Genomic DNA, 27,530 nt, shown 5'->3' on the forward strand with positions numbered 1-27,530 from the left:
CCTGACGGGCTGGCCACAACAAGGTGCTTCGGTCGTAACAAGATCTTTGAAGGCCTGCTTAGCCCAAAGCCATGCAAGAGTCTCCAGAACTTTGACACCGTGCGCCAACAGAAACAGACATGCTTTTCTCCGCACCATTTACTCGCAACGTCATCCGGCACAGTTGTTGGCAGAAAGTATGTATGGCACCGCACAGGCTTCATGAGCGAGTGCAACGAGGACGGAAAGACCAGGTCGCCACGATAAACATCACAGTCTGGGCGATGGAGTTTAATGCGACGAGTATAACGTGAATTCAAGTCCTCAAGAGGTACTACATAAACCTAGCCATGGCAACGCGTTGGGTTTCACGCCAACCGTTGTCCACGGCAAGGCAGTCATGTCAGTAGTGACAAATGCCGCCAATATCGTCATCGACAGTCCAGGTACCGGCCAGACCGCTGACCTCAACTTCGACGCTGGAACCAGGCAAGTCTGACTTGCCCAGGAAGAAGTCTCCCTTGCCTTCCGGCTTGTTCGTCCTCTTCATAAAGCGGCGAGTCCATTCCTCGATGGCCGGCTCACCAGTCTCATCTCGCGCCTGTTTCAAGAAGGGGATGAGGGCAGTTCCGCCAGTGCCTGTCAAATTCTTCTTCTTCCTGATAGCTTCTAGATTGTTTTCCTGAGCATTAGATTGGCGCTGCCGCGAAGCGACGGCCAAGTTCATTCGCTGGCGTGCGGCCTCAGGGCTTCTCGACCTGCTTCGGGCGCGCACCTCTCGCGAGGGTAGAATGATGTAGCGAGTGACGATGGCAATGTGCTTATCACGGAACGCACTTAGCATCGCCAGACAAGCATCATAAGCCAGACAAAGCTGGCGATCTTGTTTATGACTTTCAACAAACTCGCGGATATTGGCGACACCGGCGACATCTTTGAGAAAACGTGCATGCGGGCCTGGCATATAGCGACGCATTTCCATGATGAAGTTGTGCTGCGGAACAGGAGCTCGAGACTCACGCTCCGACTCGGAGAAGGGATCACGCTTCTCGCCAGTCGGACGATGGTCAACTCCAAGGATGACGTCAAAGAACTGAATCAGACTGCTCTGTGCATTGCTACCGCCACTGTACTGGCGATAATCCTCTTCGCCGGAGCCGTCGGCGTAGTTGACACCGTCTGGAAGCCCAGCCTCAGCCATGTTTTTGCTGCCTGCGAGAAATATTCGGATGCGATTGTAGAAAATGTTGGGATCGCAGCTTTCATGCATGCGCTGCAAGATATTGGTCAAATCTGTCATGCGTTCCGCAAAAGCACGCAGGCTATGAGTGACAGTGGCAGTATCGTCTTGGCGAGCGGCAGCAACAGCATCCAGCATGAGTGGGATGATTGGAGCGCCGCGAGCTTCAATAGCCACGGAGACAAGGTAGAACCAGGATTCATCGAGCGAACCGGTGAAGGTGTTTAGGGTGGCTAGGTTCTCGAGATTATCGATGTCTTCGTCGACGAAAAGAGGCTTGAAGTTCCACAGACAGAGGGCGGCGTAGGTGGCTACGGGAGGTAGCTCCAGATGATCGGAAATCTCAAGGAGCGGGATGGTAATAGCCGGGGGCAGCTGGTCGCATGGTTCATCGCCACCCCAAACGTACGCATGTGCCATGAAGCACAGCAGAGAGTAGGCTCTCCGCCATTCTGCGTCATGTTCCAGACCGATGGTGGAGAGGACTGGCAAGCGGTCGACAACCGGGCGAAGGCGACGGCTTAGAACCAGAGCCTGAAGGTTGGCAACAACTGCCTCCCACTTATTATAGTAGGGATCTGGCAGTCGGGTCAACGGCAGAACGTCCGGAAGGAATCCATGTTTTGGCGAGATTCCGTAATCGGACAAGACGGGAATGGGTGGAAGCATAATGAATGCCGGCGGTTTAGCTGTCGGGTGCAGGAGAGATGGAAAGTGTGATAGAAACTGACTGAGTCGTCACGTCGTACGCTCAGAGTTAGCAAATTGAGTGTCGAGAAAGCTGCGCGGCTTATCTGGAGGCAAAATGCAAAGTTGATGGTGGCGTGTTTGCGAGACAGTATTTTAACAAGGTCCTGACGCAAGGAGTATCCAGATAATGGCTCTGGAATACTCCTCAGCCGTGCGAAAGATCCTTGGTGTTGCGAGCATTCAATCGGGAAACGGAGTAGGGTTACAAAGACACCTGGGAAGTAGCATAGATATCGAACTTGGAGAGTAGGAGTGTAAGAAAGCAAAGAATAGTTGCGAGAGAGGACGTTTATTAATGCGCGCAACAGTCCCCGTTCTGTTGAGTGGGATTGGACGAAGGACGAAGGGAAGGGGGAGGAAAACAGAGAAAAAAAGAAAAAAAAAGGCCAGGGTCTTCCCTCGAGACCACAACTGACTGGCAGCATCCACGGTACGTACACTAAAACATTGTTTTGGAGAAGTACCATAGTAAGTCATTAGCTTAGGCTGAGTGATTTACACATGACATTTTTGTTACCTTGGGAGGGGCTAGCGCTCAAGGTGAAACGTAGACGGTACATTATTTACATTTTGCGGATTAGCGGGGTACATTCGGCAACGTCCGATCGTAGACGTGGGATTGCGCTGCAAGTTGGCAATGCAGCAAACAAAGCAATCACAAGTGTCATCTGCCGACTTTGGAGCGCAGTCAGGTAGCGGGCGAAATGGTGGCCACGACTCCTGTCAACCAGATCCCATTCTGCTTTTCTTAGCTTACAAACCCAGGAGGGAAATGGGTCGGGATTAATCGTAGCGCACTGGACCTGCCTTAGGAACTAGAGCATTCAGAGGGGCGGAAGGATTGGAGAAGGGGGAAAGAGCAGGACGGGAACAAATGAGAAAGCAGCCGGAACCGGGACCACCGGACAATCCTAAGTGGAAGAATTCCAACTCATCGAAGTTATGCATCCATCCATATCATCCGATGCTTGCATGACCCAACCACTGTAGGACTGTCCCATCCAGCTTTACCCTGGTGCCTCCGAGGCCGGCCGGTACAGCGGGTGTTGCATAGTCCATCAAGTATGCCATCAAAGCCCCCCCCCCCTGCGTTCCACGTTAGATTTGCTGTTGGCTTTGCTATAATCGAGGCATCCCGCGCCGCGCGGCCGGCGTTGTTACTGTTCCGCCGGTCTATTCGGCCAGGGCGCGCATTCGACTTTATGATGTTCAGAGGGTTTGCCTGCCAGTAGGAACGTATAGGGCTTCTATACTGTTTTCCTTAACCGGTAGAGGGCATAGGTCAAAGTGCCTATATGGTGTTTCCAGAATTGTGCCCGCGTGTAGGGTGAATTGTGCTGTAGTCTTTTTGCGGCAGGCCGCGTCGTAACTACAAACTCAATAAAGGAGGCATTGCAGACAATTATCGTCATAAGTTGATCTCAGAAGGCTTAACACATACGTCAGTATTGATGGCACTTTGTCATTTTGGAGGGTGGGGGACAACAGGAAAGTCATTCCGAGTCGGGTCTACATCCAACAATACTTAGTACATCCATCAAGGTCCCAAAGGCAGCAAGGATCCCTGCCACACAGGCTAGGTATGGGTAGTATTAGGTAAGGCGCCTAAGGTGCTTCCTCTACGCTTGTCCACTTAAAGAACCTACGAACACTCGGTACGGAGCTAAGCTGCGTCATCTCTCCCCCGATCCCGGGCAAGGTCAACATCGGAATCTCCCAACGACCACCTGCCGCTTCTTCCTTCCGCCCCTCCACCCCCCTCCGCCCTACCCGTCCGCCGACCGTCGACCGCCTGTTCCGGCCGTCTCAACACGCCTCGCGGTGCACTCGCACCGCTCCCGACATGCATTGTCACCGTTCGCATTCCCCCGCTGCCCCCGCTCTCCGCGTTGTTGCCTGAACACCTTCGCCTCTTCTGCCAGATCTCTCCTTTAGAACATCACCATGCCTGTTCAACAGCACGTTTTGAACTGGCTCTATAGTGTTCTCACAAGCGTACACGACGCCTTGCCCCGTCGCGTTCCCCGTTATGTCTTTGCTAACCCGTTCCATCACAGGAGTACCATGACGTAAACCGCACATACAACGATGTCGCCCAAGCTCTGTCGCAGTACCCATCGCTGTCACCGCGAACCGATGTTCACAGTATGACCCCTCTACTCCTTCTTTGTCGCCTCTTCATCGATCGTCATCGGCCTCACACAGTCGATTCTGACACCGCATCCAGCTTTCGACACCGGTATCTCCGCCCTTCTCCTCCACCTCACCGGCACAGTACCGGTCATCTTCAGAGGCACGACATATCGATTCCCCATCTCAGTATGGGTTCCGCACGCATATCCCCGAGAGGCCCCTTTGGTCTACGTGACCCCCACCGAGTCCATGATGGTTCGTCCTGGCCAACATGTAGATCCTCAAGGCCAGGTCTATCACCCTTACCTGGTGGGCTGGTCCGCGTTCTGGGATGTATGTGTATCCATCCTCCCTGCTCACTTACCTTCTCAGCCTTTCTGACACTTCGCCCTCCAGAAATCGACCATTCTTGACTTCCTAGCGATTCTCCGAGATATATTTGCCAAGGAACCCCCCGTCATTGCTCGTCCCCGAGAAAGGCAGCCGCCTCTCATTTCTGCCTCCCCTTCGCAGTCCCACGGCCAAACACCACCGCCCGTTCCCCCACTGCCGTCAGACCTACCTTCTCATGCAACCCATCGTCCGACGACGCAGACGCCCGTAAGCAATTCACAACCACCTCCACCGCCGCCCAAACCTTCTGGCACTGGGCCACCTTACCGCAGCCCTCCACCTCCTTTGGATGCTAGAAGCGGCCCTCCTCTTCCACCTCTACCACCGGGCGTTGACCGCACAGCCCTCCATGGAAAGCAGCCGGAGCAGCCCCAGAGCCAAGGCTATTCTCGCTATGATTCTGCACCACCTCTACCGCCAGCCGCCATCCCTCAACACCCGCATAACGCTGTGGCGCCGTCTCCGCGATCAACGGGCGAGCTCCCACCTCAGCCGCCGCAGCAGACACGCCCTGACGTGACCCAAAGCCAGTCATCCATTTCGAATCATCAGTATTCTGCACCCGTCCCGCCTCCTTCGCAGCCCGCCCAGCATTATAGTGGGCCTCCCCCGGGCTGGCAACCGGCTCTCGGACAACACCAACCGCTGCCGCAACAGCACCCACAACAGCACCCGCCACTGCAGCAGCAAGCACCCAAGGCGGCACCCCCTCCAGATCTGCTCGATGAACCTCTCACCCTCAGCATTCCGTCTCCATCCTCTGTATCCGCGCCACCAATCCCTCCAAACCCGGAAAAGGACGCACTTTTGCATCAGCTGGCTCAAACGCTCCATTCTCTACGCCAACGGAGTCGCCAGCAGAACGAGAACAGCATGGCGGGCCTTCAAGCGCAACGCACAGCCATGCTGAACGCCTTCTCAACACTCCAGTCCGAGATGGGCACCATCAGCCAGACATCAGCCCTGCTTCAGTCTAACGCAAATATCCTTGTGGAGGCTTTACGGAAGGCCGACACCGTTGTTGAAGGCTCCACTCGTCAAACGGCCCCGGATATTGATGAGCTGCTAGTAGCTCCCACCATTGTAGCCAATCAGCTGTACAATCTTGTGGCCGAAGAAAAGGCTATAGGTGATACCATATTTGTCTTAGGCCGTGCTGTTGAGCGTGGCCGTATATCACCTGCAGTCTTTGCCAAGACAACTCGCTCTTTGGCAAGAGAGTGGTACTTGAAGAAAGCACTGGTGCGCAAGATAGGAAAAGGGATGGGACTAGCAGCATAGCCAGACTATAATGCTCTTGTTCCTGCATCAAATATAATTTTGACGCCTGTCGTCACGAATCACACCAAGGACACCTATCCCCCGCCCCCAACTCGTTCGGTGCCTCGTGCCATTCAACCAGTAGTTATGCCGCACATCGACTTCCAAGAGCGCAAACACCACAAAATCTCGGTGGTCCCTACGGGCCCATCTCACTTGGAGGCGTGGAGGCGCGTTACTGTCAGTCCAACATGTAATACGCCCATAGGCAATTTCCTGCCCAACTTAGAAATGCCTGAATATGCATGCGTTACGTTGCTCCAGCTCTGTCGATGCTACCAGTCTCCTCATCAAGATTGATCGCGTTCTGCATCTCATCCACTGATGGGGATCATCTGCTTGGGAGACCCCATCCAGCCTTGGCTACGACGAGTTTCTCCACGGGTGCCGCTGGTCATCCTCCCTCGTTGGAGTTTTCCCGCACGTGGACCTCACGTCCTATCTTGAACCGCAAACAGGGCGAGCGGGTAGCTCAGCAGAGATACCGGTCCTCTCGATGATCGGTCCCGTTGTGCATGCTGGGAGATTGCCCAATTGCTCCTTGCATGGAACGCTTTTGAGTTTCAAAATCGCCACTTCGCCGTCTTGTTCTATGGCTATTGCAGGCATGTTTTTTCGCGCAGGAAGGTCTGGCTGCCATGCTCTCGTCGAATTCGGGCTTGCAGCAGAGATCAACGTCTCATCTTGGGCACTGTTGGCCATTTTTGGGAGCCAAGAGCCGAGCCTGCGACCCGTTGTATTTTCCCCTTCCTGTGGTCGAAGAGTCGTTGGCAGGCCTGGAGAAGCGGCGATCGTGCCATGCCTGTCTTCGTGCTTGTCGAGGCCGTCATCAGCTGGCTTTCTTTTGTTCCAGGATGCTGATAGTTTCCTCCAGACCTCCCGACCTTGCTTGAAACCTAGGCTTTCAAATTCGAATCGCCGACTAACGGGACGCTTCTCTGAGTGCTCTTCTCTTTCGTCGTTGCGCGCAGGAGTCAACTGTAATTTACTCGGGGTTCCCCGTTTCGGCTCCGATATTTCGAGCCTAGAGTGAGAGAGCGACTCGAAGGCGCTGATATCATCTTTCAGCGAGGATCGCGTCGAATCTCTGGAGACCCGGGCACTCTGATATTCCCGCAAACACCGCGGCGAGTCAGGCGAATCAATCATGCAACCCAGCCTGAATTCGCGATCGTAGTCGAATGAATTAATTGGCGCATGAGACCGATTCATGGAACGGTTTCTCTGTGGTCCAGTGTGGCGGCGCTTCAGACACAAGTTGGGTTGCGGCTCGTCATCTTCCTTGGCAGTCATGTTAAAGAGGCTCCGTAGATTAGTGACCCGGCTCTGGACAGTCTTCATCACTGTTCCCCTGAAGTTGGGATACGCCGCGGCGGCGTTGCCTATGGTGTTGGATTCTGCTTCTCTGCGGGCTTCACTGCGATGCATAAGAAGCGGATCGTGGCCGCCGGCGTGTACATCTACTGTAGCTGCGGTTTGTTCCCCTGAATTTATCGAGGCTGCCCCTGCAGGATCTTGATTATTTGTATTTCGAAGTCCAGTTTGACTCCCAATCTGGGATTTCGAAGCTTCCGAGAGGCTGTCTGACTCCATTGCTGTGGTCCAATATGTCTTGGATCGCCGTAGCTCCGTTGTCAACGGCGGGCTTGACCCTGAGAGGCTAGTGCCATGCAGGCTGAAAGGCATGCTTGCAGACTTGCTAGGCATAGTATGACATCCTATGCCCATGTCAGTAAATGTCATCGTCTTCCGAAGCATGAAAAATCGATTATCTTACCTGTCCGAGGCTCGAAAATCTGCCGCCTCTCTGCTACAATGTTGTGCATACTCCCCGTCGCGATTCCTCCCGCGGTGCTTGGCTCTTTGTCCCTGGATCTGGTACTGACCATTGTAGAAGTGGAAGTATCTGGCAGCCACTGTCTCTCCTGGGAATGATTATGCCGTTTAGGGGCGGATACATCGCCAGACGAGAACTGGCTAGACTCCAGACTTGGATCCATTTTCTCGCCCATCATGTGCTTCGAATGATGTCGAGGTATCTTGCGAGATGTTTTGGGACCTGCCGTTACAGTAGTCGATATCGCGGGCTTCTCCAGGTTGGTCATAGCCTCGAGAATCTCGAACTTAGATACAATAGCAGCAAGACCACAAGCTGGCGAGATTTTGGATGACTTTACTTCGCCGCCATACTCCGCAGGCGCCATATTCTGTTGGCTATGATGGTTCTCTGATAGTCGAGGTGCATGCGCATCCCTGCTCCTGGGAAGCAGTCGAAGGGGTGCGGGCCTCAGATCATATCCAACCTCTTCAGTTTCCTGGTCCCCTGTCTGAACGAACGGGACCTTAGGTTCTCCATTCATGGTAGCGAAGTTTCTGGTGCAAGCCGGGCAGACAAAGATGCGGCAGGTAGTTTTCGGGGCTTCACGAGTCCATTGGACTGGAAAAGTATGCTGGAGTTCAGAAAGCATAAGCCAAGGAGGTGTCGCGTGTCGGCCGCATCGGCGACTCGCCATCTCCTCTTTCCGCGACAGATCTTGACCCTCTGTCGGACCTTCGTTGTGGCTGGACGCTTAGTGAGGCAAGAGCAAATGTTCTCACTTATTAATCAATGGAAGGACAGATCTTGCTATTGCTGGACACTAGCTGGGTTGCGTATGTAACAAAGTAGACGGCATCCTTCTCATTGCTTAATTAAATGAAGTAGTAGAGATCCAACGACTTCCTGTGATGAAAATTCGCAAACATTTGTTCGTCAGGCACGTTGGAAGTGCCTGCTGCCTCCTCCAGGCTTAGCCACATCCAGGTCTGTCTGTCATCACACTCGTTCCTCGTGGAGTTCAACGATTCGGTTGACGCGAATAATTCCCTTCTCGCAGTCTTCGATGCGCTGCAACTCGGCATCAATCGGATCGACCGAGTCACCTCGGTCACCCGGGCGTAGCGATTCTATATGCGAGGTAACAACGCCCCTTTGTGCGCTTCCATGCTCGTTGAACAGCCCGCTCGTAGAGCACAGCCTCAAGGGTGTGTTGTAACATGTGCAGCAGCTTCTCTGACCTTCGGCTTGCGACGTATTGCTTGAATTACGAGACGCAACCAGGGTTCCCAGTGGGAGAAACACAACCACAGACGTGTACGTGACAGAAGCCGACTCAAAATTGGTCCAATGACCCCATTATAGTGCGGCGAAGACTGCTGTTTCGGCATGTCAGCAGGTTCTCCGGGTAATTGTGGGATAGGACGGGGTACTTGAGGTGGCAACCCTCGAGCTAGCTTACCTGGGACCATCATGAGAAGACCATTCGTTATCACCAACACCTCCATTGCGTTTAGTCCGTGTCTCGTGGGAAGAATTCCACGGTTTTTGATCAAGTGCATCAGAAGCTTGATGTTGAACAGAGCGCAATAATAGAATACGGAAACTGCGCCGATAATGGTGCTTTGGTAGCGGATCCAGTCCGGGTTGGGCAGTGCAATGAGCAGGATGGCCTCGACTTGTATAACACTGAATGCTATACGCCAAGCGATGGCAGCGGTGGACACAAAACAGGAAAGCCCCGTGAAGAACCACTTCCAGTATCCTGGCAGCAGGTTGACGAGAGCCCAGGCCTGGATACCGAGCGATACCTGGACTAGAATCAGTAGGATCAGGGACATGGTCTCCGTTGCGACGCTTCGATGGAAGTCCCCAGCCGTGATCCGAGAGTAATCTTGGGCCCAGTAAGCGTAAAAGTTGGTCCAGTTCGAGGTGAAATAAACAGCGAGCAGCGTCATACGAATGGTGCTTGCAATGAGGGCAAGGATGTGGATCCAGAGGGAAACTTTGATGAGCTTGATCGATGGTGTCATGGCAACGATAGTCAGAAGCATCATGAAACTCGCGCCGATTTGGGAACCGTAATTTGTGCAGATTCCGAGATTCTCCTGACTGGCGGAATCAAGAACGGCGACATCGACCTTTATGATATTGCCATCTGCCTTGACGAGTTCGAACGTCTGCCGAAATGGGTCGAAAGAAGACATGTTTCTGGCCGTGTCAAATCAGTGAATTGAAACGAAAATTGAATCGAAGGGCACTGTAGGTCGAAAGAAAACAGCGTACCTCACTCTGATGGATTTGCAAATGGTGTGAGTGTCAACGCTCTCAAGGTCTCGATGGCCACCACGAAGGGAACGAAAGCCTCGAGGTGATCTGATACCGACCTCGCCCTTGACGGAAATGGCGATGTATGGCAACGGTTGGTACGTCCCAGTATGAACGCCGAGAGGGAAAGCTGCTGGCAAGAAGATAACTAGGGCTTTTGGAATTGGGGGAACCGGAACACACGCAAGTTACAGACGAGACGAACGGATGAATCGCAACTGTTTCTAGAACAATAATGAGAAGAGAGCCAGGGCGCTTGAGGAGGCGGGCGTAATGAAATCTTAGAGCTTTCAACATTTGCCGGGCCCGACCCCGAGAAAACCTCAAACGAACTGCCGCCATCTCACCAGGAGATCTGGTCTGTGGTTGGCGATGCAACGACATGGGCCACAACCGCACGGATGCCTCACGGGTGATGTTGTAAGATTGATCACAATGACTGCTCCAAAGCGAGACTTGATAGACCGAGGATCGGCTTTGATTGCTCAAATCTTGATGTTAGGGGCCTGTGCTATTAAGTTGTTGCAGTACCTTGACTGATACAATGGCCATGGACGCGTCTGGGTTCCCGAGATACAGTTGACCGACCGCACTCAAGAGATGCGCGATGTCGTTACGTGATCCCCAACCGTACTAGGATTGCAGCTAAGATCAAGATTCGGCGCCGGATCAGAGCTTTATCTGAGCCACGAAGAACATGGTAGCTTTCTGGTGGTGATATGATATGTACCCTGCCCGCTACCGGCTGCCAGGTAGGTCATATGCAGAAAATGACCGGGAGGCGCGGAAGAGAACGACTTTTTTCAGAAAACTGCGCATTCATCAGTAAGAACTCAGGAGAGTAGTCCCGCTACAACCCACGACAATTACTTCGCTCACCGAGCGGCGATATTCAGTTGAAACGGGCGAAATAAATTAGATCATGGTGACGGACGAGGCGCTAAAACAACGATTGATAAAGAGAAGTTTCGCTGAGCCTCATTGCCCAGAGACGATGAGGTATCTTGTCTTACTCCTCCAACCCCAATCAACGTTGTAGAAGACCCTGATCAGTTGCGCAGAGACACCACTGACACGCCCGTATCGGCGGTACGGTGTGTGTCCGTTGCGGCCCCACCACGATTTTCCCAATGCCGTCACTCCCGCCATGACCGAAACCTTCCGTCTACGGCACGGGGTCGGGGAGTTTCTGCCAGAGTGTGTTTGTAGGTTTCCGATACCCGAGAGTTTGCTGCTGTCAAACGCAGCATCATGTTAGTATCTGTCTGTGTCGGCAAGTGGATCATCATCCTTCGCTGCTGGGTCACGCAGGTCGTGTATTTTCTTCCAGGCATGGGTCTACCAGCCTTGCTTCTTTAGAGTTCTCTCGGGGGTTAAGGAGAAAGGGGACATGAAAGCATTCTCAGCTCTCGCCTTTTTTTTTCCGGGAACAGAGGACAGGTCGGGCAATTTGCCAAGTAAGACAAGGAGACAACTTACCGAGACCGTAGCAGCAATTTCCCAATTGGGGGCCAAAGAGCCTGTTCTGGCCCGCCACCTGTCTCTCATTGATTCCCAAAAGTCTCGACAGCTGAGCACACGCCCGTCCATTGGCCTTGTAACCGGCTGCTGGGTTTCCAATCGCCCGACCAGTTGGGTTAGTATGAGTACCTTGGCATAAGGAACTTTTCGGGAGCTCTCCGTTTGTTCATCAAACTGTCCCCCTAGTACCAATCCGTCAATTGTTCAATGAAAGCCCTCAAACGCAATGTGTATTCCGACTGAGACCCCGACGGATGACGGATGCTTGCAAGTGCGGACGAAGCTGAGTCAAACAGACCCCCCACAATATTCCCAGATGACACTGCTGTCTAAGACATCGAGTATCCAAACTCCGAAGCTTGGTTCCATGGTCTCGAGTTTCGGTCCAGCCAAGTACGGATATTGCCTGAATCTTCCACCGCGCAGAATCTTGACGTGCGTCAGATCTTGCGACGCCCCCAAACCCCCGTCCCTCGGGTACATCTGCGCTACCGTGTGGTGGTAAGAGAGACATGTAGCTGAAGGACAGGCAATTAGTACGTCCGGTTTGAGGCTGAAATGGCATGCGCTGTCCGTGACGATGGGCAGCTAAAATCGCGACTGTCCTTCTGCCTGCATAGCATCCCGAACCCGCCTCCGACGAGCGCCGCCGACAAGCCCAGCTCGCAATCTGTGGACACCACCAAGTCCTCGCTAGGAACGCTTGCAGACTAAGTTGAGGCGAATCGTCATGCGTCCAACTTGCCTTGTTCCTCGATAGCTTAAAGTGGAAACAATGGGCCGGGTGGCTGATGGAGCTGTGAAGCTATGGCTGTCATGGAAAGAGCCCTATCGTTGGAGTCTTGCCTAGTCTGTCATCCACGTCGGAGGCTGTGGTCGCGAAGCATAGGTCTGCTTGGAGGGAGAAAAAGATAAAAAGACCTGGTCGTGTCCACGTTGCCTTGGTAAGGGCCAACATCGTCATCGTCACTTCGTTGTTCGCATAAGCCGACACTTGCAGCTGTTCAGTTCACTGACACTCACTTGATATTTGGCCGGTTTGAAATCCCAACGCCTGGGCTCGCACCCTTCTATAATTCGAACCCCACATACTTCCAATTCACTGCCTGGCCCCTACAGTTTCCGATCATGAAGACTGCCAGGTGGCTCCTCAGCGGCGCGTGGATGGCCAGTCATGTTACCGCCTTCTTCAAGATCCCCTGCTCAAGGCCCGTGGCCGTAGAACGAGCCGATCCCATTGTCAATCCTGGAACATTATCTGGGCATGTACACACTATCATGGGTGGCAACGGCTTTGACTTCAGCATGACATATGAACAGGCTCGCGCGTCCTCTTGCTCGACCTGTAAGGTCACTGCCGACTTGAGCAACTATTGGACACCAAGTCTGTATTATCGGGGACAGAACGGGAAGTTCACGAGCGTCGGACAGGCTGGGGGAATGCTCGTTTATTATCTGTAAGCGGGAATCTCTCAATCGGGAAAGAATTATGTGTGGCAAGACTGACCTTTCTTCTCATCCAGACTGAGGTCGGATCCAAAGGATCCAGAGTATAGCAACGGACTTCTCGCTTTCCCAAAGGGCTTTCGGATGCTAGCAGGTGACCCAAGGTTGCGCAGCTTCAATGAGAGCAGCCTGGAGCAGAAGGCCATCTCATATGTCTGTTTAGGCAATAGTGGCCCTCAGACGAATGAGTTCCCCAACCGCAACTGTCCTGACGGGCTGCGTGTCCAAATTGTCTTCCCATCATGCTGGGACGGCCTCAATGTCGATTCACAAGATCACAAAAGCCACATGGCATATCCAAGTGGTGTGAGCACTGGGAAATGCCCGACATCCCATCCCAAGAGACTTGTAACGTACGGTTCCCCCCCTCTCAATGAGAATTTCCTTTTGTCAGAGGAGTTAACGATTTAGTCTATTCTATGAGGTTATCTTCCAGGTCACCGACTTTAAAGACCAATGGTATGGGGACAAGCAACCGTTCGTTTTGTCTAATGGGTATGCACTACTCGTCTGTCCCGCGTGAAGATCATGCAAGCTGACGCTGTCCAGTGACCCAACCGGATACGGTCTCCACGGTGACTTCCTTAATGGATGGGATATCGACGTACTCCAGTCTGCAATCAAGCAGTGCACTGATAACAGTGGCTCTCTCGAAAAGTGCAGCGTCTTTCAATTCTTCGATGACGAGACGAGGAAAGGGTGTCGAGTGCCCGTAAAAGTGAATGAGCAAGTCTCCGGCCAACTGGATGCCCTCCCTGGTTGCAACCCGGTACAAGCAGGTCCGTCGAACGCACAACCGCAGTCAAATTGCGGCGCAACAACACAGATCTCGCAGCCTCAATGGGGCTTTAAGGATGTTACGAGCACATTCAAATTCAAATATCTTGGCTGCGCTCGTGATCCTTCAGGCCAAGGTCGTACGCTTCCCGCCAGGAAGACGTCAGACACCATGACCGTCGACTTTTGCATCAAATACTGTAACGACCGGGGATACCAGTATGCTGGGCTGGAGTACGCCAAGGAGTGTTGGTGTGGCAATTCAGTGGCAGCAGATCGGATGCCCAAAAAGGGCCTCCTCGGCAGTTGCGAGATGCCGTGTCCCGGCAGCACGGCGGACGTGTGTGGTGGATACGCAGCGCTGTCACTTTACCAAAAGTGCAATGGCACTTGCCAGAATGCGGCGTTGATGTAAGAGGCGGGCAGGTCCTAGCCCCAATTTTAGGGAAATATTTTGCGCGATTAAGCCTACCTAATTAATTGTAATGCCGCATACGGCCACCTGAAGACCAAGCTTGCAAACTTGCCTTTGTTTCCTCATTGAAACCCTTGCCGATTGTAGCTGATGCCGTGCTGATTCTCCTTGCGAGCTGTGCTGTGATAGGCAAGAGAACGATAACGATCCTAGACGGTTTGGCCTCTTCGCAGTTGCCATACCGTGCCCGCACACAACATCACATCGAGACAGGCTCTGGAACTTGAAGCCAAGTTTGCGCATCAGAGTGAGATTCATTGGCCCAGAGGGCGCAAGTCGTGGGTTCGAGTACTAAGCCGACCCACGTATGCCGTTCCTCGTGAAGTAGCTTCGAGGCTACTCGTCTTCGAACTATTGTACAGCCAGCATTTGCGGCAATAAGAAGGTGTGATTATACATGGATCGTCATTCGGCAATCGAGAGAATGAGGTTTTCATTGACTAGAGAGAGTAAGAATGGCTGGACAATAACAGGTAGGTGACCAGGGGACTGCTCACGGAGGAAGGAGGAACTCGCCCCAGGAGCTCGAGAGGAAAGTTACGGCAGCCTGCGGACATGGTCAGTTCGTTGCGTGCCTGAGAAAAGTTGGTGGGCGTAGTACTTACGCCGAAGATGGCGATGCTACGCACGATAGGTGCATTCTCTGACGAAGTCAGGGCATCATAGGTTGATCTGAAGTAACCCTTGGGCTGACGAGTTCGGGGGCCACCAGCTCTCTCAACGACAATTCTCTTAGGAGGCATGTTGACAACAATGATGTTTGACGGCCGGGGAAAATTTCTCGTCGGCGGGGGAGATGTGTTTTGGCTTTCCACACTCAGTCGCTTTGTGAAGTTGGAGGTCGATATCGAACTGGTGCTTGCGATGGAGCTCTGTCGCAGCGGAAATTTTTGATTCAACGTCACCACACGAGCCACCTTACGTTAGCGCTATCTCGCCGGCAAAGCCACTGCTGAGTGGTCAAGGTGTGGCGTGACGCACGGTCCAGTAATGCTTACCAAGGGACAGGTGTTACCTAGGTAATGTGGGCACCATTCTGAATTTGTGGTGGGTGGGCTACTAGGTAAGGTACCTATGTACGGATAGTGAGCGTAAACCGTACGTCTGATGGAGCGGAGATGATTCCACCTCTATCAACCTACCTACCCGGTGCTTCTCATTGCTCGAGTGCTACCCTTACCTTCAAGCTCAAAAACGCCTACGGTATAAAGCTATGTTCCAGTCCTGACGATGCGCCGAACTTTGTCGACCCTGACCCAGCCAGTGCGTATACCTTTCAAACATGGCTGACACCTCGCAACCCGGTCCGGGGGGATTCTTCCCCTCGCATACCCTCCCTTCACCAGCTCCCAGCAGCTCATCTACCCGTTCTAGTGCGTGCCTCCCCCATCCTCGTGCCAAATCCCTGCGGCCAGGATCGAGTAAAGAAGACACAGTCCGCCGATACGTTGGGGAACGACTGGCAGTAGTCAACCGTCGCTTTGTTAAGAAACACGGCAACCCTGAGCCGGGCGACGATGTTGTCGGCTACAAGACTTTCGCAGAGCTGTGCAAAGACCTTCACGGCGTCATCGATGTTCTCTGGCTCTCCGCAACACGTTAGTGAAGGCCAACGTGTTCCCGCACGCTTCATGTTCTCCTATGACTGACACATCCCCTCGTAGCGGGCCTGCAAATCCCCTTCCTCTTGAATATCGCTGGCGATTTCACTCAATGGATTGTCGCCTTCCCGCCCTCTCCGAGAGCTACGTTTTCTGTTCTCACCAAGCTCGACCATTGTTTCGCAAGTCTTCTGACTGGCCGAGACATCGACACTGGCGACCCTTTGCCCGGTTTTGAGAACGGCCTCAGGGCAGGAATGACCACCACCGACATGGTCCGCTGTCGAAGCTCCGTAGAGCATACTCGACTAGTGATTGTCGAAGTTCTTGGCAGAGAGCCAGACAACGACGGCGAAGAGGAAGAAGACTTCGACACTGAAGCAGAAAGCGACGATCGCGCCGGGTTGGTTTGGGATGAGGATGACGACAGACTATATATGGACGTCGCGCGAGTGTACGAGCGCACAATCGTCCAACTTGGCAAAAAGCTCGGGGATGTCCTCGGCGCAACTCCTCAGCCAGACCAGATACTAAATGGCGGCCAATGCTGAACAAGAGACACTCCATCACCAGGTTCCGGATACCTCATTATTAGTAATGTAGGGAATTCATACCCCGAGTGTTTAGCCTGAACAAACATTTTGCTTAGAACTAGTCTAAAGTTTAGAACAGTGTACAGAAACAGGAAGCGGCCAAGTTAATTGTGCATGAAACAGATCAAGATGCTGACCTACGTGCCTTGGAAGAGAGCTAGATATCTATTCACGGGATCAAGCGCACAGAACGCGCTTGACGATGGTGTAATATGAACTGGAAGGAAGAGGCTCGGGCTCGTCCAGGTTGGGGAATGACAGTTTGTTTCCGCCATTCTGAGCCTCACAAAGCCAGCGACTTTCAGCGACGGGGGCAATGTCTCAGGCGTGGACCTCCCGCTTCCCCATCGTCCTTGTATCCACGGTACCATGTCCTCGGTTTAACGTGGTGTATCTCAGTGGAGGCGACTCGCTTATCTCCTGGATTTTCGCGGAAGTTCGACTACCTGGTTTCCACGCTCCGCGTCCGTGATAGTGTGGTCAGTTTGGCTGACATGCTGACGTACTCTACGTGGCCATCACGAATGTATACTACGTGCAGGGGCAAAAAAGGCGTGTGGGAGGCAGTGGGTATTTCCGCTTTTACAGACTGAGCGGCCGATCTCCAATGCGGCACTTGAACGGAGTCGGTCCGGGTCTCTGGTGCGGAATTGGGCAGTGCCGCGTCCATTGGCGGCGCATTGCGGTGTGCTGCGGCACCTTTACCCGATATTGTTGGCCTCCTCTGGTTCGTCCAGTGTTGCCGCGGACCAGCCTGCCCCTGTCGGAGAAACCCTGTCAGTCCTGTCTCAGAACATGCATTGCCGGCCCAAGTAAGGCTGGGTAGGCTGGCAGGCTACGCCACTATTCGTACAGAGTCATAGGTATAGCGGCAGGGGCATTACACTTGAGCGATCCGATCTTTCGCACTGAGAAATTCGCGGCGGCGTGTCCCCGCCTGCACACCGGCCATCCACATCAGGCAGCCCCCCCCACGCTACCCTTCTGTCACATCCAACACCTCCTCCATGGGATCCCAGGGGCTAGATGCGATGCCGATGTGCCTCGAGAGTTGGAGGACACGAGAAACCCGTGGTATTGTCAGTGTATGCTCAGCGCGCTTGACCAAGCTCCCCATCCCTCCTCTCAGCAGTCACGGCACACAATCAAGAGAGATCATATCCGATGCGCAATCGCCGAGCCTACCCCTTTTCTCCTTCTGAGGGGCTTCGGGGCGAACGAGTCTGACTGACTCTGCCCGTCTCCTATTTTTTTTTTCTCCTCCAGAATTTTCCTCCTCTTAAGTGGACGGATCACACCCCAATCCCCAGCTAGTGGTGGGGATTGAGCTTATGCCCTTTTATTTTCTCCTTATGAAATGGGATCTATCAGTGGCCAACGCAGCAGCGGGAGTCGATCCTTGGCTCGGAGGCCCCCAAATCAACATCCTAAGTCGTCCCGTCTCTTTCCCCCGTCCATGCCAATATCATGCAAATCCATGATCATTCAGTCCTCTGCGCCCCCTGCTACCTCAACCTGGGTGGCTTTCCAGGCTTGAATATCCCTTTTGCCCGTTTTGTGCCCTCACATTGCACCGACACTTCCGCAATTCCCTCTTGGTCCTTGGTCCCGACCTTCATCGGCCGCTGGGGTCCCCTCTCATGGCGCAGATCACCACTCCCTTCCATTCATCAGCCACCTCCCGTCATGAGCTGCCCCTGTTGTGCAAGGTATCTAGACGGTACTCTACTTTACCATGTCAGGGAGGGAAGATAGGAGCTTCTTGGTGCCACGCAGCTGCGCAGGTACAATGCAGAGTCACTGCGATAGTGGTGGCCAACTACCAACCAACCAACTCGACTATATGCATATGTTGGTATGGTCTTCGCTGTCCCTGCCTTTGACTTGGCCCTGCTCGTCGGCCCTGGTACTACCCACATCTGCCTACCTACACGCAACCCACTTGCGCCGCGAAGCTACCATTCTTGGGACTTCGGCTGCAACGAGAACTTGTGATTAGTCGAGCCCCAGAGAGCCAAGCGGACCACCATCACCGCCACTGAAGGGTGTTGCTGTCCGATTCTGGGCGTTTCATCCTTACTCCCCACGTCCAATTTCTTTCTTCTGCCTTACGGCATACAGCCTCGGGCTATGGATACTGCTTCGGAGGATTGCCATGGCCCATGAGTGGTGAGCGAGCTCTTTTCCCTGTCTCTGTGGCCCGCTTGCTCTCTCTGGTTCTCAGCACCGAGGAGACCTCCCTTGTTGCTGCCGCCCACTTTCTTGTCCACCGGCAAGGATTTTGTGCAAACTGCACACTCCTATCTGTTATATATACTCAGTCCGGCCTCTGGCCTCCATTCAGCAGAATGTCTTTCGTTGCCTTCTCGCCTTCAGTTCCACATTCCCTGACCTGGCCTACAGCGCCGCTTACATTCTTTTCTTGGTGATCACTTCACTTACATTCATTCACACGACGTACATCGTCCCAGTCATTCCTTCTTTTGGATATTTACAGCTTGTCAGCATTATAAGCCAGTACGACGAGAACACCACAGAATCGATAATTATCAATTTCTCCCTCGATATCGTCCTCAAGTCTGAAACGTCACTTCACAACATCAGAGATGCTTAGCACTACTCTTCTTCTGGCACTTGTGCCCTTTGCCAGGGCTCTCGCCCCCCCGGCCGTGGACGGCATGAACATCATCTGGTCAGAGACCTTCCAAGGAAACGCTGGCGCGCCTCCCCGAAGCGACACTTGGGGCATCACTCTAGCCATTGACACCAACAACGAGGTACAGACTTACACCGACTCATCTTGGAACCTTCAAATTTCCGGCGGCGAGACTATCCAATTCATCCCCCGCAAATCTTCCAATGGCGTCTGGACCTCAGGCCGCATAGAGACCAAAGCCTCGTGGACCCCTCAACCCGGCAAACTGATGCGTGTCCAGTCCATGTTCAGAATGGGCGCCAACGCGAATAAGCAGGGAATCTGGCCCGCCTTCTGGATGCTGGGCGATGCCGTCCGTCACGGTACGCAGTGGCCTCTCTGCGGCGAGCTCGATATCTTTGAACAGGTCAATGGCCAGCTGTCTGCCACGGGCACCGTCCACTGCCAACAAGAGTCTGGCGGTATCTGCAACGAGCCCAGCGGCCGTGGAGTTGCTACCTCGATCCCGGATAATGACTGGCACACATGGAGTCTTCAGTGGGACCGTACTTCTAACAACTGGCTCACCGAGACTATTACCTGGATGCGCGATGGCGTTGTTTTCAACACGCTGACCGGTGCTGATATTGGGGACGAGTCGATCTGGGCTACGCTCGCCCATGCCCCTTACTACGTGCTCATGAACGTCGCTGTTGGTAAGTCTGAATCATTTTCGGCCATATTTGAGCCGCCCAACTAACATAGTATAGGTGGTACACTCCCGGGTAACCCTACCGACGCTACTCAGGATGGCTATGGTAGCATGATGGAGGTTGGATATCTCGCCGTTTACGAGACGGCATGAGCTTTCCTCAGCGAAGTTCGCCCCCGCGTGTCCTCACGTCAAGGACGTGCCGCATGTTGGACTTCTCTCGACCGCTTTCAATCACGCTTGCTTGTGTACACTGGATGCGCATTGCGGGCGCTCTGCGATCCGACCAAATCTTGACGAGAGCCTCGAGATAACAACGCCATATCGGTGACGTTTGCCCGCAGTTTCACTCAAGTACGCGCGATGGCGCTTCCGTTCATAGTAGATACCCCCATTCAACAGCGTTTTCTCTTGCAGTGGCCGAACTAAGTCCACCCTTCCCTCCCGTGGATTGAAAGAGCCCAGGCTTTTGGTATGTGACCGACACAAGACTGTTATTTAAAGGGCGAAATATCAGTGGTCTAGATGCTATCGCAGAGTGATGGCAGATATATGACCAAGATGATGAATCAAGTGGCATTCTCTTCAGGCTGCGCTGAGTACCCAACTTATGGAACGTAAACCGTGATGCGACTTGATTCTAGCTCTCTCTACTTTGGCTTCAGGAACACGGGATCGATACGCCCGACGCGCGAAGTTCCCTTCGTGTCGTTGCTGCGTCAAACACATGGAATCTGCTCTTGGTCGTAGACTATGTGAGCTAGCATATAACAACGCGTAGGAGGCGGGGATTGGTAGTGCTGAGCCTATTGTGGCATTGCTATCAAAGACGTTAGTAGAAGTAATGATGAAAATAATAATAATGGCAATAACGGCGGCGGCGACGTCGACGGTAAGGTGGATTATGCCACGAAAGGAAAAGCAGCAGGAAAATTAGGCCGTCCCTTCCATATTACTTCAACACCGGGCACTGTCAGTTGAGCACCCGGAAGCGGTCCGCGAACAGGTTTCCCCCTCATCGACGACCGATCAGTCCATGACGGTTAATGGCTAAAAATATATTTTCAAGATGACATACCTACCTTGAACATACAACTCGCATGGTGCCTCGCGTACACCCGCGTTCTCCGGATTGCTTGACAAGCACTAGTCACCGTTGACGAGATGCCTCTGCTTAGTTTGATATCAATATTCGAACAGCTGAAAAAATATGGATTGATCCTCGTAAGCCAATACCATTCCGCACGCCACAGTAATCTGACAGACCTAGGATGAACGACGACGGCTGGACACGGTATGATGTTGCCCTGAACCTTCTAATAAATACAATGCTCCTCTCATACTCAACCACGGACAGCAACTCTGCCCCCTTTTGGACTTCCTCTCTTTTGCACAAGTTGAAACTCATGGTCCAGCGAACTTTCTCACTCCAAGTAATATCCGGGCTCCGCAATCTCATTTCGTATGCCGCATGTAATCAATGATTTCGCCCAACTGTTCGAGGTAGGAAGTAGGCACCTGAAAAAGACTAGCGAAACCGGCCCGTAGAACTCCAGAACCAATGATCCAAGGACAGCCAAGGAGAAGCTCGTGTGGTGACAGCTAGCTCAAAGGCCCTTGTTGAGGTTGAATGCGTGTTACCCCAGGCAGATGCACGCGTGAATTAAGACCGCCTTTGTTTTGAAAGGCGTTGGAGGACGTTGACTATGCCCATCCACCACACTTCCGCCAGATAACAAACACCAGAACCATTGCTGCCTATGTTGTCGACAGGTGGTAGGTGGAGGAATAGTAGCAAATAAGGAAAACTGTCAGGCTGAGTGACGACGATGTGAATGGTCCAGAGACCACATGTGTTGGGAATGGTTTTTTTTTCTTTTTGGGTTGGTCAGGGGGTCAAAAGACTGCCCTTGTAGATGAATCAACTGGCGTAAATGCCGCTCCCATGTCCACGTAGCCAGGGAGCTTGTTTGATGGTATTCCGACCGAAATGTTGTCACTGAAACAAACAACACCTTGTCGACGTTGTAGCTGCATCCAAGGAACGAATGGCGGAGTTTGCGAGGCGCGAAGCGACAGCCTGCACCGTCACCGTATCGTCGAACTACTCTTGGCTACAAACGCGCGCAATGACAGTCTCAATTGAACACCTAGTCTGCGCCGATCTCGTTGGCACCCTCCATGCCGAAAGAGCCGGTATTGAAGTCAAAGGCTTGATTATCACCATCTTCGTGTAAGAACGAATCGAAATCGAAATCGTTTAGGACGTTATCGGAGACGAGAGGGTCCGCAAACGCCATGGCGCCGAAATCGACCATGCCATTCGTGCTGTCCATGCCAAACGATCCGTTCTGGTTGGCATCCGAGTGAGCTTGAGGAGCGACCTGGGGCGCAGGTGCGGCTGCGGGAGCTGGAGGCTGTCCATTGGGAACGGCGGAAACTGGCGCGTTCTGGCCAGCTTTGAAGCTCGCGGGGTTGACAGGAGTAATGGGCGTCGCCGGGGTTGGCGGCTCCTGGTCTTGAGTGCCATCAGCCGCCGGCGTGGCTCCGCTGTTGAGATTGGGGTTTGACTTCTTTTGTGTGGCAGCCTGTGAATTTGTTAGATGATTCTCATAGGCTTTTGTTGTGCTTACCTTGGCCTTTGCGTTCTTGTTATCCTTCTTCTTCGGCGCGGCCTTATTGGCTTGCGAAGGAGTGGGTGGAGCTGCAGTTGCTTGCTGAGGGGACGAGGTGTTTGTACGGTTTGCGTTCGCAGCGGCAGGCGCAGACGGTGGTGGCATTGATCGCTGCTGAGGGGTGCCCTGGACTTGACCTTGAGGGCCCTGAGGTACCATCTGGTTGCCGTTCGGACCTCCTTGCCATTGCACAGGTTGATTGCCTTGACCACCTTGTTGAGGCTGCTGTTGCTGTTGTTGCGGAGGCTGACCTTGCTGCTGCTGCTGAGCCGCTTGTTGCTGTTGTTGCTGTTGTCTCGCAGCCATCATCTGTTGAGGGTTCATTTGGCCATTGAAGGTCTGGCCTGGATGCGAGCTAGGTGGGCGCATGCCATTGATCTGAGGATTTGGCACCATGTTCCCATCCATATTCGCCATGCCCTTGAAGAAGTGGGGTGCCATGTTGGGGTCCATCTGATTGCCCATGAAGTTCATGGGATTGGGGGAGCCTCGAGACTGGGCGCCCTCCGGCAAGGGTGAAGGTATGCCCGCGTTATTCATCTGGGGCGTACCACGCTTCATCTGCTCTGTCGGATTGGGCGAGGCTCCTGTCCTAGCACCTTGAGGGGAAGTCTCAGGGAATGGCTGGCCGTTGGGGCCTGGAGGAGCACCGGGACCGCCAGGGCCGGCAGGGCCGTCTCCTCTTGGCATAGCACCACCCATGCTGTCCTGTTCCTGTCGAGCCATCATGAGTCTCTTTTTGTTCTGCTGCTCCAGAAGCATTAGCTGCATTTGATAATCTTGCAGAGCGTGGTTACTTCCACCGCCGGCCTGGGCACCGCCAGGGCCAGGTCGAATGCCGGCAGGCATCTCGCCGGCGTTATAGTATGCGGCCAGCCCAGCTTGATCAGGGCCCTGTGCCATCATAGGGGAACCTTGACCTTGAGGACCGGCCGCATTAGGCATAGGCTTGTTTGGCATCTGACTGGCTTGGTGTTGCTGCAGGTTCGCAGCGTATGTGGCAATGGACTTCGCTTGGACAGCAGGTGGTTGGTTTGAAAATGTCGTGAACTGCTGCTGGGTCAGCTGTGCCGGGTTAATGCCGTTGGTGATGAGCATTTGCTGGGCTTGAGCTACGTTTGGGGCGGTCCCCACCTGCTGGCCTGGCATGCCCTGCTGTGGTCTCCCATTCGGCATCATCCCAGGCTGACTCGGGTTGTAAGGCGTTCCGTCCAGGCGAGGTCGCTTTGAGGGTGAAGGAGCATTTTCGCCAGAACCAGGCGAGGAGGGGCGCTGTCGGTTTCCCTCCATGTCAGACGGGTCGCGTTGCATTTGGGTCTGCTTATGCTGAAGCATCTGCATGGCTTGGGGGCTAGTACGATAATCTATTAGCTACATCTTCGGGGCTGAATCATGGGCCGTTGCGAACAGAATACTCACTTGTTCTGATTGTTTGCCATGGCTGTGCGCGCGAGGTTTCCCTGCTTCATGTTCATGGCCATGCCACCATTCTGCATGTTGCGCATCATCTGGTTGTGATATTGCTGCTGAGCGGCCAGGCCCTCGGGGCGCATCTGACGGAGAAGCTCCTGCTGCTGGTTTTGGCGCATGCGGGATTGTTGCTGCAAACCGAGTTAGCATAAGCCGGGAAATAGCCGGGAACCGCATGAGCTCGAAAACACGTACCTGGGTGTGGCTGACGTATTGATTCACAGGGCCGTTGCCGCCCTTGGTACGTTGCGCGTTGAAAATATCCCAGAACAGGCAGAACCACTCGTACAAGAAGGATGATTCGGAAGCAGGCATGGGCAGTTTGGGAGCGGGGAGATCGTCAGGGAGCTTCGCGTCAATGTCATCCTTGGAGTCGGTATCCATTGGATCGTCACCCAAGCCATTCCCAAGCAGATTGCCATTCTCATCCCTCCGTCGATTCGCACCATCCTTAGTGACGTTTATTTGATGATCTCCGTTGACAAGCGATCGCGCGCAGTCGAACATTTGGTGGCGGAGAAAGTATTCGTAAATGTAGGTGTTGAGCAAAGTTCTTTGGCTCTCGGTGGGAACAGGCATTTGTCGGGGGCCAGCGACCTGAGGAGCGACTGCGCCATTATTCATCATGGGCACGGGAGCACCGACAGGGCCGCCCATGGCGTTCATGTTGGCCATGTTGGGGTTGACGTTGACGTTCATGGTGAAGAGGGTGGGCCGGGCTGCAGACAGTTGTCTGCCCGGCTAGAAGAGGAGAAGTCGATGCGATAGATGATGAAAGGGAAAGGTTGGTTGAAAGACGGGGGTGGTGGTCGGTGGAAAGTGAGATCGCGGTCGTCGAAAAACTTTCGGTCAGCCACTTCAGAGGCGCTGGATGCGTGGCACGCGGTGCGCTAAAAGCCGACCGACAGGAGCGTGTCGGATTCAGCGGTAGGCCACTAGGGGGCAGGGGCCTCTAGGATGAATGGTCGCGACGCAGGGCGAGGGCTCGCGATCGGAGATACAAAAGGAAGTGAAGAGAAGAGCAGAGCAGTCGGAAAGGAGAAGGGGCGCGATCGTTGCTAGCTCCGTCGTGGCGAGGTCGATGGCGATGCGGTATGGCGATAGGAAGACGAGGATTTGTGTAGGAGAGTGAGCGAGAGGGCGAGAGCGAGAGATGGCGGTTGCAGGAGAAGAGCAAGTGTGGATTGAGTGGGATTAGTCTGAGGGATGCAAGTAGTGGGAAGTGTGGAAAGACAGGAGAACGGATGTCGGAAGAGAAGCTCTGTCGGGGGCTTTCTTTGGGGTGCTGAGTGTCTTCTCTGGGTCTTGGGATTTGGCTCTTGGTTTGGGCCCGGGGGGGGTTGTTCTGGCGTCGTCGATCCTGCCAGACCAGCTTGCTGCTCTACAAGCAGTCGCAGTCGTCCCTCTCCTGCAGCGCTGCGCTAGACCGATAAGGCGGGATCAAAACTGCGAAATCGACAAATGGTTCGGGGGCAAAGGGCGAAACCATCAACTGAGCAAGTGACGCGTGTCTAAAGCCAAGTTGCAAGTGTTCGGCATGCGAGGCCCCCAGGGGGGATTTAGTTGATGAAGGAAGGGGAGAGGACGGGAGGGTAGAGGAAGGTGAAAGAGAGGGGCGCGAGATGGACAAGGCAAGGCAATGGAAGGGGAGAGAGGCAGGACGAGCGACGGGTGGAAAGGATGGGGTTGGGATTTTCCTAATTTTCGCCCAGGACGCTTGGGCAGATTTGGGGGGAGTCTGGAGACCTGGAACTGGGAGCTGGGTGGTCGTCAGAGCAGTTTGGGGGCGGGAAAACGCGGGTACACCTGAGAATGAGGCGCGAACTTCTGAGCACGTTCTGGCCTGAGGCACAAAGCACGTTGTGTCAAAGGCAAAAAAAGGCTACAAAGACCTCAAAGAAGGGGAAATTTACAGATATATCAAGATACACGGTGTATTTACCTAGTCGATAGGCCCGCCAACTGCACTGTAGCTGTAAACTGTCTAATACCTTCTTTACCTATCATCTTACACAGACGGTATTCGTGCTTAAAGGTAGGTATGAATAGGTAACGTCCCAGATGTCGACACTGACGGGAGCTTATGACAGGGTACCTCGCTAAAGCACGCAGGCTCCTCATCGACCCACGTACTGACTGTTCGACGTCGCATCGTGGTTGAAGCTCCAACCGCTTCATTATCGGTCTCAGTGAAGCGAGACGCGACGACGCGCCAGGCTGCTGGAAATAAATCCGCTGTGCAAAGTTTCACCCGACCCAAGATGACCTCCCACTATATTGCGATAAACTAAAGGCCAAACACTGCCCGCCCTACTATACGGAGTATCACCTTACCTATCTTAGGCTCCATGCCGTCGCATTGCAGCCACTCCCATATACGCCAACCGGTCTCGAGAGAAACCTACGTACCCTGCATCGCCAGCGACTTTTCAGGGCCATAGGACACCTATTTGCGAGGACATTTCAATACCGGAAGAACCGTACGCACACTGCGATGGCCCAACCACAGGGCTCACTTCGAAAATCATGAAAGGACTTTACCCCAGCGCACAATCGTCGTTCTCAACCTTTGATGCCCTTGATGGCTATTTACTTGAAATTGTCGTCGCGCAAAGCACGGGCCTTTTTCTTATTGCATTAGCCAGCTCCGAGCCAACGCGACACTGTGACTGGTTGGAGTCTCGAAATGTCGCCAACTATGCGAAATGACTTCCTCGGAGCAGGCGAGGCAGGCCGATTCTCTTCGCTCAATGTCGCCATCCCGCCCGTGACTTTCCCGTTGCCGTTTCGCATCGTCCCGATCATCTATCCCCTTCAAAGTCTCCCTCAGGCTGTCTAGACCCAACTACGGCGGCATCCCGAACCCTTGGGGACCTCTCCCCACTTCGGCCGACACCGGCCGATACACTCATCGAAGTCCGTCGCCTAACTCCGCAATATGCCCTCCCTGGAATTGATACAGTGGCAATGCACCGCTAGATTAGCTGCCGTCTGTCTGCCCATTCGGCTGATCAGTATGTTGTGTCAACGCCAAGTCGTAGCAATGGGATTGTCTAAAGCAGTAGCTGGACGTTGCTCCATGTCGTCAAAATTAACTCCCGTTGTCTGCCGCCAACGTGGATATAGGCCCGGGGCGACCGCAAACCCGGCGTTGGTACGGATTCAAAGTGCGGCCTCGAATTGGACGCCAAGATTGTTTCCATTCTCACAACTATCACTTCCTGCTTGCAGTCACATGTCTCCCGCATCGCTCTTCAGATATGTTCCCGGTAAATGCCCACTGTGGGTCGTTGAGAGCCGAGCCATCGTCTCTTCCTAATGCTGCAAGAGCACTATTGCATTTGCTACGTTTATCTCGAAAGCCTGAGACGCTAGGGTGCCTGTCTCAATAGAGCCGACAGAATTGTCATTGAAAATTCCACCGTATGCACATTCGGATTACGTTGATACTGAGGTTGATCATCTCGACTGCTCCTCGAAGGCTCTTCCTCGTCCCAGACAGGTAATTTAATTGAGAGGAACCGCGAGACCACGACTGCGAAGGCCATGACCCAGTAATCGCAGCCGGAGTTACGGACAATTGGTGTTGTCATGTGAAGGTTTGCA

At 53.6% G+C, this 27,530-nt stretch overlaps 8 protein-coding genes across 8 annotated transcripts; 4 read left to right on the forward strand and 4 right to left on the reverse strand.

Annotated features, from left to right (window-relative positions):
* Window positions 1–382: 382 nt before the first annotated feature.
* On the reverse strand, window positions 383–1,888 carry GCG54_00011919 (Indoleamine 2 3-dioxygenase; the record flags this gene model as incomplete). Its single annotated transcript, XM_045411808.1, has 1 exon — window positions 383–1,888. The coding sequence occupies one exon, from the start codon at window positions 1,886–1,888 to the stop codon at window positions 383–385; it is 1,506 nt and encodes a 501-aa protein (XP_045266681.1).
* Window positions 1,889–3,913: 2,025 nt separating this feature from the next.
* GCG54_00011920 (uncharacterized protein) lies at window positions 3,914–5,776 on the forward strand (the record flags this gene model as incomplete). The annotated part of the gene is made up of 4 exons (XM_045411809.1): window positions 3,914–3,964; window positions 4,027–4,114; window positions 4,197–4,435; window positions 4,499–5,776. The coding sequence occupies 4 exons, from the start codon at window positions 3,914–3,916 to the stop codon at window positions 5,774–5,776; spliced, it is 1,656 nt and encodes a 551-aa protein (XP_045266682.1).
* Window positions 5,777–8,990: 3,214 nt separating this feature from the next.
* Window positions 8,991–9,838, reverse strand: GCG54_00011921 (uncharacterized protein; the record flags this gene model as incomplete). The annotated part of the gene is made up of 2 exons (XM_045411810.1): window positions 8,991–9,010; window positions 9,094–9,838. 2 exons carry the CDS (start codon window positions 9,836–9,838, stop codon window positions 8,991–8,993), a joined length of 765 nt encoding a protein of 254 aa, XP_045266683.1.
* A 2,770-nt stretch (window positions 9,839–12,608) lies between these two features.
* GCG54_00011922 (WSC domain-containing protein) lies at window positions 12,609–14,178 on the forward strand (the record flags this gene model as incomplete). The annotated part of the gene is made up of 4 exons (XM_045411811.1): window positions 12,609–12,937; window positions 13,004–13,339; window positions 13,398–13,481; window positions 13,536–14,178. The coding sequence occupies 4 exons, from the start codon at window positions 12,609–12,611 to the stop codon at window positions 14,176–14,178; spliced, it is 1,392 nt and encodes a 463-aa protein (XP_045266684.1).
* Window positions 14,179–14,731: 553 nt separating this feature from the next.
* GCG54_00011923 (uncharacterized protein) lies at window positions 14,732–14,981 on the reverse strand (the record flags this gene model as incomplete). Its single annotated transcript, XM_045411812.1, has 2 exons — window positions 14,732–14,785; window positions 14,844–14,981. 2 exons carry the CDS (start codon window positions 14,979–14,981, stop codon window positions 14,732–14,734), a joined length of 192 nt encoding a protein of 63 aa, XP_045266685.1.
* A 539-nt stretch (window positions 14,982–15,520) lies between these two features.
* Window positions 15,521–16,390, forward strand: GCG54_00011924 (uncharacterized protein; the record flags this gene model as incomplete). Its single annotated transcript, XM_045411813.1, has 2 exons — window positions 15,521–15,836; window positions 15,903–16,390. 2 exons carry the CDS (start codon window positions 15,521–15,523, stop codon window positions 16,388–16,390), a joined length of 804 nt encoding a protein of 267 aa, XP_045266686.1.
* Window positions 16,391–19,038: 2,648 nt separating this feature from the next.
* Window positions 19,039–19,932, forward strand: GCG54_00011925 (Glucan endo-1 3-beta-glucosidase A1; the record flags this gene model as incomplete). The annotated part of the gene is made up of 2 exons (XM_045411814.1): window positions 19,039–19,783; window positions 19,838–19,932. 2 exons carry the CDS (start codon window positions 19,039–19,041, stop codon window positions 19,930–19,932), a joined length of 840 nt encoding a protein of 279 aa, XP_045266687.1.
* A 1,997-nt stretch (window positions 19,933–21,929) lies between these two features.
* GCG54_00011926 (Transcriptional activator somA) lies at window positions 21,930–24,623 on the reverse strand (the record flags this gene model as incomplete). The annotated part of the gene is made up of 4 exons (XM_045411815.1): window positions 21,930–22,367; window positions 22,413–23,805; window positions 23,874–24,055; window positions 24,120–24,623. The coding sequence occupies 4 exons, from the start codon at window positions 24,621–24,623 to the stop codon at window positions 21,930–21,932; spliced, it is 2,517 nt and encodes an 838-aa protein (XP_045266688.1).
* Window positions 24,624–27,530: the final 2,907 nt, after the last annotated feature.

Source organism: Colletotrichum gloeosporioides (assembly GCF_011800055.1).
Source record: "Colletotrichum gloeosporioides strain Lc1 chromosome Unknown consensus_28, whole genome shotgun sequence".
Taxonomy (NCBI): domain Eukaryota; kingdom Fungi; phylum Ascomycota; class Sordariomycetes; order Glomerellales; family Glomerellaceae; genus Colletotrichum; species Colletotrichum gloeosporioides.